We start from the raw sequence: 13,722 nt of genomic DNA on the forward strand, positions 1-13,722 counted from the left end.
ACCAGTAATATTTGCTATTAATTAACATGTGAAAATTGAGAAGTAAATTCAATAGCAAGATTGTTTTTCTATTTATGGTAGGTACACTAGTTTCAGTTGAATATTCCCTGTCTACCTGTTGCTTATTGGGTAACTATGGAATATTATAGAACATTGTGGAAAGATTATGTAATGTGCTGGAGTTCCAATGCTGAGCATCCCCATGCATTCATGATTAGTTGAGCCTTTTCTGATAGTTGGGGATGATTCATTATGGGCCAGATGTGTAACAGTCTGAATAGGGTGGCTGAATATTCAGACTGTCAACACCAACAAAAAAAGCTGGGATGTTAGCCATTTCCATTTGCCACAAGTGTACTGTTCTTGTGTTAACACTTGAGGTAGTTCTCTGCACATCTGTCCCCAGCTGTATAAGTATTCTACAGCACCGCTGCCATTAAAGCATTCTTACAAAGTTGACATTATCAGATTTATGTTGTCCACATGAGTTGGAATAAGTATCATAAAGTAACATGAAATACCTGTTGGGCATAGGAAGACCCTCTTGCTGTGAATGCATTGAGGGGAGGTGTGGGTGGAAGTGGGGCAGGAATTTTCATTCTCTAGTTTGTCAAGTTCATGAAATGTATTTTGTAACTTGCTGATGAATTTGAAATGTTTATTTTTGCTATTCTAGGAAGGCTGTCCTGCCTCTGCTATTTTAGTCTGTGGAATGTTCTGCTTCTGCCATCTTTTCTCTTGCCCAGTTCCAGCAATCCAGTTGTTTAATACAAAAAAGCCAGGGCCTGCACTTTGGCCTTCACACAGGAGGTAAGTAATTTCAGAGATTAACTATTGGAAGTAACCTTTCATTGAGCGTCTTATATCACTAAACCTTTTGCGATTGTTTTGGTTCCGTCAGATGCTCTTTGCAATGCAATGATAACTGTTGAGACCAGAAGGAACAGGAGCAGGAGTAGGCCATTAGGCCACTCAAACCTGCTCCGCCATTTAATAAGATCATGGCTGATCTGATAATAACCTGAAATCTGTATCCCACCTACCCCCAATAACCTATCACCCCCTTGCTTACCAAGAATCTATCCACCTTTGCCTTAAAAATATTCAGACTCTGCTTCCACCGCCTTTTACAGGAAGAGAGTTCCAAAGACACATGGCCCTCTGAGAGAAAACATTTCACCTCCTCTTTGTTTTAAATGGGCAACCCCTTATTTTTAATTAATGACCCCTAGTTCTAGATTCTCCCACAAGAGAAAACACCTCTCCACATCCACCTGTCAAGACCCTTCAGGATCTTATTTGTTTTAATCAAGCTACCTCTTACTCTTCTAACTTTCAGCAGTGGATACAAGTCTAGCCTGTCTATCCTTTCCCCTTTCCTCATAAGACAACCTGCCCATTACAGGTGTTAGTCTGGTAAACCTTTCCTGAACTACTTCCAACACATTTATATCCTTCTTCAAATAAGGACCAATACTGTACACAGTGCTCCAGATGTGGTCTCACTAGTGCTCTCTATAACTGAAGCATAACCCCCCCTACTTTTATATTCAATTCCCATTGCAATAAATGATAACATTCTATTAGCTTTCCTAATTACTTGCTGTACCTGTATACTAGTCTTTTGCGATTCATGCACTAAGACATTCAGATCCCTCTGCATCTCAGCTTTGCAATCTCTCATCATGAAGATAATATGCTTCTCTTTTATTCCTCCTGTCAAAATGGACAATTTCACACTTTCCCACATAATACTCCATTTGCCATGTCTTTGTCCACTCACGTAACCAATCTATATTTTTCTGTAGCCTCCTTATGTCCTCTTCACAATTTACTTTCCTACCTATCTTTATGACATCTGCAAATTTGGCAACCATTCCATCCATCCCTTCGTCCAAGTCATTTATACAAATTGTAAACAGGTGAGGTCCCAGCAATGATCCCTGTCGCACACCACTCCTTACACCTTGCCAACCTGAAAAGACCCACTTATGCCTAGCCTCTGCTTCCTGTTAGCCAGCCAATCGTCTTTCCATGCCAATATGTTACCCCCTATACCATGAGCTTTAATTTCCCGCAATAACCTTTGATTTAACACTTTATCAAATGCCATCTGGAAATCTAAGTACAGTACATCCGGCGGTTCTCCTTTATCCACAGCACATGTTACTTCCTCAAAGAACTCCAATAACTTGATTAAACATGATTTCCCTTTCACAAAACCATGTTGACTCTTCGTGATGACCTTGAACCTATCCAAGTGCCCTGCTATAGCTTCTTTAATAATAGCTTCTAACATTTTCCCTCTGACAGATGTTAAGCTAACTGGCCTGTAGTTTCCTGCTTTTCGTCTCCCTCCCTTTTTGAATAAAGGAGTTACATTTGCTATCTTCCAATCTAATGGGACTTTCCCTGAATCTAGGGAGTTTTGGAAAATTAAAAACAATACATTAACTATCTCACTAGCCACTTCTTTCAAGACGCTAGGAGGAAGTCCATCAGGACCCGGGCGCTTGTCAGCCCACAGCTCCAACAAGTTACTCAATACCACTTCTCTGGTGATTGTAATTTTCTGAGTTTCTCCCTCCCTTCCATTTCCTGATTTATAGCTGCTTCAGGGATGTTATTTGTATCCTCTATAGTGAAAACTGATGCAAAATACCTGTTCAATTCATCTGCCATCTCCTTTCCATTATCAATTCTCTAGGACTAATGCTCACTTTGTTAACTCATTTCTTTTTAAAATATTTATAGAAACTCGTACTATCTGTTTTTATATTTTTGGCTAGCTTTCTCTTGTACTCTAATTTTTCCCTCCGTATTAATCATTTAGTCGTCTTTTGCTGTTCCTTATTCTGTCCAATCTTCTGACCTTGCACCTATCTTTACACAGCTATATGCTTTTTCTTTAAGTTTGACACCCACTACCGTTAAAGGTTAATTTCTAGTTAACCATGGATGATGTGTCCGTTCCTTGGACTTTTTCCCTCTTGTTGGAATTTACCTATTCTGTGTATTCTGAAATATCCCATTAAATGTTTACCACTGCATCTCTGTTGACCTATCCCTTAACCTAATTTTCCAATTCTCTTTAACCAGCTCTGCTTTCATGTCCTCAGTTGCCCTTATTTAATTTTTAAAAACATAATCTTGGACCCATTCCTCCCTCACACAAACTGAACCATATTATGGTTGCTGCTACCTAGCGGTACCTTCAGTATGAGATCGTAGATTAATCCCATCTTTTTGTATTATACCAGGTCTGGTATAGCCTGCTCTGGTTGGTTCAAGAACATGCTGTTCTAAGAAACAATCCCAGAAATATTCTATGATCTCCTTATCTAGGCTACCTTTGCCCATCTGACTTTTCCAATCTATGTAAATTAAAATCTCCCATCATTATTGCTGTGCCTTTCTGACACGCTCCTATTATTTCTTCCTTTATGCTCCACCCTACCATGTGGTTACTATTGAGGGCTTGTACACGACTCCCACAAGTGACTGTTATGTGACATCCAGCTGGGGTTAAATAATACAACAGTGGATAGCAGCTTGCTTGATTATTGTGAAATTTCACAGAACTTTATCATCCTGGAAGTGCTCCATCCTTCAGGAAATCAAATTGGCAAGAGATTGAGGCAAGTTCTGCCAGGTCTTTGGAAAGAATGTACCCATTGAGACAAAGGATTCTTTCCAAGTCATTTTTTCTAATAATTCTCTTTATGATGTGATCCTTGGAATCAAACAATTGGAATGAGGCGTAGACAGTAGTGACTGAGAGTAGAGTCAAGCCTGTTCATGGTTTTGAAAAAATGTCCACTTTATCCATATGTTATGACCATAGGCATGCTCATTAATTCACATGGCCTTGAGCAGCTCTATCCCTGATTTTTCTCCTGAATCTGCTCACCAGCCATACAAAGCACTAGTGCCTTCATCCCTAACTACCTGACAACAAGCCAGCCCATCACTGCCTCCTAGCCTTGTGCTACTTTTTCCCACAGCATGTCCCACCACTCCTTGCTCCCATCAGTTTCTATCCCCTCTACCATATCCTAGCAGTGTGTTCTCACCAGGTTCTGATACTCATCTTTGGCTTAGTAGACATTGCTGAAAACCTTTGGCTTAAATGTAAGAAATGGAACATGGGAGTACCAACCATAGAGTTTGGGAAGCATGCAGGAGGAAGAGAAGACCCACAGCCTCAATTTTAACCTAACCTGCCTGGTAGCAATGAGCTTTGGCCAGATGCCCATTTTACAACCTGCCAATTTTCCACTTGGAATGTAAAATCAGACTAACTGGCATCTGACCTGAGCTTGCCCCATTATTACCAGATAGGGTTGCTTAAAATTGTGCCTTTACTCTTTTAGCTCTGTGAAGAAGGTGGATATGGAGAATCGGACATATTTATATATTTTTATATATGTGGTGGGGAGAGAGCACAAGAACAATATCACAGTAGAACTTTTGTCTTCAGTTCAGCTTCATAATAGCCACAAAGCATAACTAGCAGTGCTTCAAACACTAAAGTTAGGTTTTTTTAATCCACTCAATTATAACAGGCTGGAGAGCGACTGTGATCAGCAGATGTGAGGCCATAGGCTTCGTTGCTCCTTATGCAAAGCATTCCTCCTTTCCCTGACCCACAGGCTGTTGTAAAAGGCACTTAACTTGTGGATCTGACAGCTCCTGCCTCTTCATTGCTGAGAAAGCAAGCTTCCAAGGGGAGGACCCACTGGTTAACTGAAAAGGTCAAACTTAAAGAAAAAGCAATTAATTGAACAAAGATGGGTGGGAGGTCAGAAGATTGGGCAGAATATAAAAAACACCAAAGGATGACAAATGATTAACAAGGAGGGAAAACTCATAGTACGAGAGAAAGCTAGCTAGAAATATAAGGATGTATAGTAAGAATTTCTATAGATATTTAAATACGAGAAGAGTTAACAAAGTGAGTGTTGGTCCTATAGAAAGTGAGCCTGTGGAATTAATAATGGAAAATAAGGAGATGGCAGATGAATTGAACAGTTATTTTGCATCAGTCTTCATTATAGAGGATACAATTAACAACTCAGAAGCACCTTTAAATTAGGAAATGGAGGGGATGGAGAAAATCAGGAAAATTACAATCACCAGAGAAATGATATTGAATTGATTGTTGGAGCTGCTGGCTGACAAATCCCCAGGTTGAGATGGACTTCATCCTAGGGTCTTGATACATTGATTTTAATTTTCCAATATTCCTTAGATTCGTGGAAGGTCCCATTAGATTGGAAAATAGCAAATGTAACTCCTTTATTCAAAAAAGCAGGGAGACAGCAGGAAACTACAGGCCAGTTAGCTTCTTACCTGTCACTGGTGAGACCATATCTGGAGTATTGGGTAAATTTTAAGGAAAGATGTAAATGCGTGAGAAGCAGTTCAGAGAAGGTTTACTAGACTAGACAAATACCAGGAATGGGCGGGTTGTCTTGTGAGGAAAGATTGAATAGGTTAGGCTTTTATCTGCTGGGGTTTAGAAGAGTAAGACTTGATTGAAACCTTTAAGATCCTAAGGGGGTCTTGACAGAGTCGATGTGGAGAGGATGTTTCCTCTTGTGGAAAGGTCACAGTTTGAAAATAAGGGGTTGCTCATTTTGAAATGAAGAGAAATTCTTTCTCTGAGGGTTGAGAGTCTTTGGAACTCTCTTCCTAAAAAGCCAGTGGAACTAGGGCCTTTGAATATTTTTAAGGCAGAGCTAGATAGATTCTTGATTAACAAGGGGGTGAAAGGTCATTGGGAGTAGGCAGGAGATTACGGTCAGATCAGCCATTATTGATAGGTGGAGCAGGCTTGAGGGACTGAGCAGCCTACTTGTGCTCCTAGTTTGTATGGGTTTCTCAAGCCCTGAGAAATCTGCATGACAATGAGAAATGATGATACAGGCATCAGTGGTGTAGTGTTCAATTTTGAGTGAGGGAGCTCTAAGGAAATCTGTTAGCCATCTGTTGCTAAATCTACTATCACATTGTTTTTCTATGTCTTAATCATATGAGTCCACAAACATCAATAAAACTATGCTTTTAAAGTGAAATATATTATGGCTAGCAGGCGTTTTATTTCGAAGCATGTGGTATTTTGAATCATCAGTCTTTAGCATAGCTAGAATTTCATTATGCAACAGTTTAATTATTTAATCCAAGTCTATTAAAACATGAATTACAGAAAACCTTACTTACAGGATAAGAACAAAACTGAGTAAATAGAATTAAGATACAGATCAGCCATAATTTAACTGAATGTCAGAACAAGCTCAAGGGGCTGAATGGCCTACTCTAATTCCTATGTTCTTATCTAGATGTCAATGAATGGGGCTTGGCACATGTGTACAAGCATTCATGTGTCAAGTCCTTTCTCCAGTCAATTTGAACTAGTCCAGATCTCAAAGAACAATTAGCTGAATTAATGGCTTGCATAGTACCTCTCCAATTTTCTACAGCAAACAAGGTTAAATGTCAAGAAATGCCTACCTCCTTGAAGAAGTTCTGTTCGTCTATGCGACAAGATTTCCGTATCTCTCTTTTGTCTTGTTCACCTTCATTGCTTTCCATTTCTCTCCTGGTGCTTGACAAGGTGTTTACTAAAACCCGCTTTCACAGCCATATCTCCTTTCTCAGTGACTGTCTCCGTCTCCGAATTACCCCCATGTGGATTTCAACTGAAATTCCACCCCTCGTGTTTCGAACCCACCCAGAATTACAGGTATTTCCAGCACATAAAACATTTCTCGGACTGCTGTTCCCGTCGCATCCTGAGATCCACACTCAGTGCCATGCGCCGCCATATGAACACACTCGACCTCTCCCTCCAGCAGCACCGCCGTACCCTTTTACAAAGCTGCACGTGCCCCCAGTTTCATTTTATTCTTCGTCTCATCCAACGCCTCAACAAGAAACTTTTTCTCTTTCTCTCAAGTGCTAAGGAACGCAAGCTCCAACAACTCATCGACACCAACACCCATCTAGGACCCTCCACCTCTGCCTGTCCCTCCGTCCCCACCCCATCTTCCAATCCCAGCCCCAGCTGTGTATTCACTATACCCCCTGACCTTCTCCTCTCCGATGCTGAACGTTCAGTGCTCAGCAAGGGACTTAGTTTCATACCCCTACGCCCTCACCTTAATGAATTTCGGGCTCGGCATGATGCTGAACTCTTCTTCCGCCGTCTTCTTCTCCGGGCTCACTTCTTTGGGCAGGAGTCCTCTCCCCGTTCAACAGATCCTTTCACCCACCTCCAATATTCTCCCTCCACCTGGACCCCTCCCTCTGGATTCTTACCTTCTCTTGATCTTTTCATTGAGAACTGTCGGTGCGACATTAGTCGTCTCAATTTCTCTGCTCCTCTCACCCATTCTAATCTCTCTCTCTGAACTTACTGCGCTCCATTCTCTCAGGTCCAACCCTGACATCGTCATCAAACCCGCTGACAAGGGTGGTGCTGTTGTTGTCTGGCGCACTGACCTCTATCTCACGGAGGCTGAGCGTCAACTCGCAGACACTTCCTCCTACCTCTCCCTGGACCATGACCCCACCACTGAACATCAAGCCATTGTTTCCAGGACTGTCACTGACCTCAGCTCCTCTGGGGATCTTCCTCCCACAGCTTCCAACCTGATAGTCGCCCAACCTCGGATGGCCCGCTTCTACCTCCTACCCAAAATCCACAAACAGAACTGTCCCGGTAAACCGATCATCTCAGCTTGCTCTTGCCCCACAGAACTCATTTCTTGTTATCTTGACTCCCTTCTCTCTCCCCTTGTCCAGTTCCTTCCCACCTACATCCGTGATTCCTCTGACACCTTACGTCACATTAACAATTTCCAGTTCCCTGGCCCCAATCGCTTCCTCTTCACCATGGACGTCCAATCCCTCTACACCTCCATCCCCCACCAGGATGGTCTGAGGGCCCTTAGCTTCTTCCTCGAACAGAGGCCCGAACAATCCCCATCCACCACTACTCTCCTCCGTCTGGCTGAACTTGTTCTCACACTGAACAATTTCACCTTCAACTCCTCTCACTTCCTCCAAATAAAAGGTGTGGCTATGGGTACCCGCATGGGCCCCAGCTATGCCTATCTCTTTATGGGGTATGTGGAACATTCCTTGTTCCAGTCCTACTCCGGCCCCCTTCCACAACTCTTTCTCCAGTACATCAATGGTTACTTCGGTGCTGCTTCGTGCTCTCGTCAGGACTTGGAAAAATTTATTAATCTCCACCCCTCCATCATTTTCACGTGGTCCATCTCTGACAATTCCCCTTCCCTTCCTTGACCTCGCTGTCTCAATCTCTGGTGATAGACTGTCCACCAATATCCATTACAAGCCTACCAACTCCCACAGCTACCTTGACTACAGTTCCTCACACCCCGCTTCCTGTAAGGACTCCATCCCATTCTCACAGTTCCTTTGCCTCCGTCGCATCTGTTCCGATGATGCTACCTTCAAAAACAGTTCCTCTGACATGTCCTCCTTCTTCCTTAACCGAGGTTTTCCACCCACGGTCGTTGACAGGGCCCTCAACCGTGTCCGGCCCATCTCCCGCGCATCCGCCCTCACGCCTTCTCCTCCCTCCCAGAAACATGATAGGGTCCCCCTTGTCCTCACTTATCACCCCACCAGCCTCCACATTCAAAGGATCATCCTCCGCCATTTCCACCAACTCCAGCATGATGCCACTACCAAACACATCTTCCCTTCACCCCCACTGCTGGCATTCCGTAGGGATCATTCCCTCCGGGACACCCTGGTCCACTCCTCCATCACCTCCTACTCCCCAACCCCCACCTATGGCACCACCCCATGCCCACGCAAAAGATGTAACACCTGCCCCTTCACTTCCTCTCTCCTCACTGTCCAAGGGCCCAAACACTCCTTTCAAGTGAAGCAACATTTCACTTGCATTTCCCGCAACTTAGTCTACTGCATTTGTTGCTCCCAATGCGGTCTCCTCTACATTGGAGAGACAAAACGGAAACTGGGCGACCGCTTTGCAGAACACCTGCGGTCTGTCCGCAAGAATGACCCAAACCTCCCTGTCGCGTGCAATTTCAACACTCCACCCTGCTCTCTTGCCCACATGTCTGTCCTTGGCTTGCTGCATTGTTCCAGTGAAGCCCAACGCAAACTGGAGGAACAGCACCTCATCTTCCAACTAGGCACTTTACAGCCTTCCGGACTGAATATTGAATTCAACAACTTTAGGTCTTGACCTCCCTCCTCCATCCCCACCCCCTTTCTGTTTCTTCCCCCTTCCTTTTGTTTTTTTCCAATAAATTATATAGATTTTTCTTTTTCCCACCTATTTCCATTATTTTAAAATATTTTTAAATCTTTTATGCTCCCCCCACCCCCACTAGAGCTATACCTTGAGTGCCCTACCATCCATTCTTAATTAGCACATTCGTTTAGATAATATCACTAACTTTGACACCTATGTGTTCTTTTGTTCCGTTGTCTGTGACATCTTTTGATGATCTGCTTCTATCACTGCTTTTGCCTACAACCACACCACCCCCCTCCACTTCTCTCCCCCCACCTTAAACCAGCTTATATTTCACCCCTTCCTGGGATTCACCTAGTTCTGTCGAAGGGTCATGAGGACTTGAAACGTCAACTCTTTTCTTCTCCGCCGATGCTGCCAGACCTGCTGAGTTTTTCCAGGTAATTCTGTTTTTGTTAAGGTTAAATGTCATCGGGTCCAGCAACCTGTTTAACCTTCAGTGCCTCGAACCAAGCTAAGGCCATTTATGTATTTATGTTTAAGGTATCAATATCTAAAGCATTTGTACCTACCACTGTATCATCTTCAATAGTGAAAATGAGTACAAAATATATATTTAGCGTTTCAGCCATATTCTGCTCTCCAATCCTAACCACCGTGCCAAATCTTTCAAAGGACCTATGTGGCTTTTCCAGCCTCTAACCAGAACTTGTAAAGCTTTCTCAAGGGAATTCCACCTGATCAGTTGTTTTTTTCCCAATGCATTTTTGGCATTCACTTGTGGCTCTGGTTAACTTCAGCTGTATCTGATACACATACATGCAATCTTGCCATTGTTTTATACTTTGTGAAATATTTATATTTGAAGCTACTTTCCCTATGTACCTTCATTAAGGCTTTTAGATTTCAGCTTGGCATATACTCTCCTGTTTATGAAATGGACATAACAAGATTTTCTGACTATATATTTAAATAACTCTATTTTTCTTCCCTATTACTCGTTTCCACCAGCCAGCACATCCTAATCTCCATTTCTGAAACCTTTTCCTTATACCTGAAAATGCAGCCCATTCTTACAGCAGGTACAAAGTTGTCAGCAGCAGTAATTTTTGCAACCAAATGAGTTTGATGATACGATGACTATTGATTTGAATTGAGGGGTTGTTAGGACATGGAATGTTCCCACCAGAAACAGCAGCAGGAATAGAATCTATTATACGTTTCAAATCTGAAATTTAAAAAAAAGAGGAGAATGGGGAATAGGGCGACGTGGATAGTTCTTGCTGAGGACGGTGCAGTTACAATGATGGGCCGAGTGGCTTCCTTCTGTGCTGTGAAATTTCACGGTTGCCACATGGAAATTAGATACCAATTCGGGAATACTGCTACTGATTAAATCCATTACTTCCCAACAGATTGAGTAAGGGTGAAATCCTTGCCTGCACCCATAACTATCTTTCCCTGCCACCCTACCTATTGAATAAGGTAACACCACCCTGCTTTCTGACCAATTATCATTGTTTTGAGACACACATCGCCTTTTCATTTTACGTATTGTGGTTGTGCTTCAAATAGGATAAGTGAAGTGATTGACAACATTTCTGGGATGTAAAGAAATCTCTATATTCCTAGAGAATTTGGTTTACATGATCCAAGTCTTGATCCTTATAAAATATTTATCAGGCTGGGAAGCCTAATGAGTTCACAGCCCTGGTGTTGAGATTCTATACTAAGAGGACATTGCCTGATTTGCTCCTGCTTACGATAGCACAAAGGAAGAAAGGGCATTAATCGAAAAGCAGAATACATTTTGTTCTGAGGGAATGCAGGCTTGAACCTTACTGACTTGGCCTCGCCTCAATGCTAGGGTGAGGGATTTACCTGCAGAAGGTGCCTCTCCTTCCCAGTGAGCTGGTGGTGCATTCCTGTATGCCACATCCTACTGCAATAGCGGCTGCCCTTTAAACACTTCTAGTAGCCAACTGCATTGCAATGCCAGGACGTGTCTCCTCATGTGAAGGTTGCTGACAGGATTGGCTCACTCCTGAAGGAGCAGGCCTGTTTCCTGGATACAAAAGGGTCACTTGCTTTCTCTCTTTCCCTCTCTCTCCCTTCTTCCCCCTCACCCCAACACGCACACACTCTCACTCACACCCACACACACACTCACGCACGGTCACATGCGCGAGCACATACTCACTCACTGTCACTCACTCACTCACTCTCATTTCCACACATGCGCACACTCACTCATTCCCCTGCCACACACACACACCCATTCACTCGTTCTTTTGCCTACACCCACTTCTGCCCCACATCGTATCGCTTACTCCCTCGTGACTCCCTCACTCCGGCTCCCACCCGCGCCCCCTCGCACACACACAGGCATGCACGTGCACACACATCAGTCAGCCTCTTCCTCCCATGCCCCCACCCTGGCCTGACCTGGGGTTCTGCTCTGCAGCAACTCATCCCTGGGCCTTGCAGGCAGCCTCCCCTCCCTGGTCCTCCGCTCCCCGCATTCTGCTCCTCAGGCCCTGGTTCACTCTGGTAGCACTACACCACTATCAGGCATCCAGTTACACAGTGGAGCCTGATTTAAATATGTTGCTGAAGTGTTCCATTTCCAAGATTGGGGACATTACATCTTGTCACCTGCTGTCATGAAAATAACATTAGGTGCATTTGCATCTGGATGGGGACTTTTTTTTTTGCATTTTTTAGGATTTACGCCTCCACCTGACTTTCTCCTGCCTGTCAGAGGGGAGTTGGGTAGTGGTGGCAGTGCCAGTACCAGTTAATATTGAACCTATCTTGCTTGTGCCAAATCTTTGAGAGAAACAGCCCAAAACTAATCCCGCTGCCTTGCTGTTTCATCATTTGATCCTGTCAAATATTTATTATGTGTGCTATATTGGTCACCTTATTTAAGGAAAGATGTAAGTGCTTTGGAAGCAGTTCAGAGAAGGTTTACCAGACTAATACCTGGAATGGGTGGGTTGTCTTATGAGGAAAATTGGACAGGCGAGGCTTGTATTCACTGGCGAATAGAAGAGTAGGAGGTGACTTGTTTGAAACATATAAGATCCTGAAGGGTCTTGACAGGGTGGATGTGGAGAGGATGTTTCCACATGAGAGAATCAAGAATTAGGGGTCACTGTTTAAAAATAAGGGGTTGCTCATTTAAAACAGAGATGAGACTAAATTTTTTTTCTGAGGGTTGTAAGTCTTTGGAACTCTTCCTGAAAAGGCATTGGAAGCAGAGACTTTGAATATTTTTAAGGCAGAGGTGGATAGATTCTTGGTAAACAAGGGGGTGATAGGTTATTGGGGGTAGGCAGGTTTCAGGTTATTATCAGATCAGCCATGACCTTATTAAATAGCAGAGCAGGCATGAGTGGCCGAATGGCCTACTCCTGCTTCTTGTTCGTATCTCCAATCTCTCCTCATAACTAATTATCCATTCTTTACCATCGCGCTGCTAGATCTGTGCTGAGTGCCCTGTATGGTATTTGTGCCTTTCAGTAATGGGGCACTGAAAATTGTACACGTTGCTCTAGTTATGGCCTAGTCAATGATATATATACATTTGTCAATACTTCTTATTCTTGTATTCTTCATTCTGTTTATAAAGCACAAAATGCTGTTTGTTTGTTTTTTGATGGCTTTTTGTACTGACTCAGACTTATAGGGAATTATGTATTTGAAATCCTTGGTTGCTCTGTTCAACTGCAGTGTCTTTCCATTAAGTGAATATTCCAATTCCTTGTTTCTTCCAAAAACACATTACCTCACATTGTCTACAGTTGCATTTGTAACCTGTCCATTCTTTTAATCTCTGTCTCCCTGACTATATGACTGGTGTTGTGAATATAAATTGTAAAGATGCCAGGGTTAATCCTTTGCTCTGATTTAGTCTATCCCTACTTCAATGAAAGTAGAAACATAATATTTGGCTCAGTGTAACATGAGAGGAGAAAATCAGCTCGAGTTCCCAATCTTTATCACTATCAATGCTGTAAAGTGCAGGGTGGAAACTTCAGGTAGAGATAGGAATGGGTTTAGCTCTGATGCCCCTTATAGTCCAATAGCTAGCAGATATTTGTTATCCAGGCTGTCAAAAGAATTGCTACCTAGGTTTTTTAAAATTAATTCACTGGATGTGGGGTCACTGGAAAAGCCAGCATTAATTCCCCTAGTTGTCCTCGAGAAGGTGATGGTGGTGAGCTGCCTTCTTGACGACTGACTGACTGACTTGCTAGCCATTTCGGAGAACATTTAAAAGTCAGCCATACTGCAGCGAGCCTGCAATTACATGTAGGTCAGACAGGGTAAGGATGGCAGACTTCCCTCCCAGAGGATATTATTGAACCAGATGGAGTTTATAACCACAATCCAGTGGTTAGATGGTCACCACTGCCAGTAATAATACATATAACAAATAATAGTATTATTCCAGA

General features: G+C 43.1%; 1 protein-coding gene across 2 annotated transcripts in view; it reads left to right on the forward strand.

Moving 5' to 3' along the window:
• The window catches only part of dnajc6 (DnaJ (Hsp40) homolog, subfamily C, member 6), a 112,163-nt gene that overhangs the window by 51,661 nt on the left and 46,780 nt on the right, over positions 1-13,722 (forward strand). For both annotated transcript variants that reach the window (XM_041208383.1, XM_041208382.1), the window contains one exon: positions 677-810. In XM_041208383.1, the coding sequence (XP_041064317.1) occupies positions 677-810 (134 nt within the window). The remainder of the gene's footprint in view (positions 1-676; positions 811-13,722) is intronic.

Source organism: Carcharodon carcharias, chromosome 16, assembly GCF_017639515.1.
Source record: "Carcharodon carcharias isolate sCarCar2 chromosome 16, sCarCar2.pri, whole genome shotgun sequence".
In the NCBI taxonomy this organism is placed as follows: Eukaryota; Metazoa; Chordata; class Chondrichthyes; order Lamniformes; family Lamnidae; genus Carcharodon; species Carcharodon carcharias.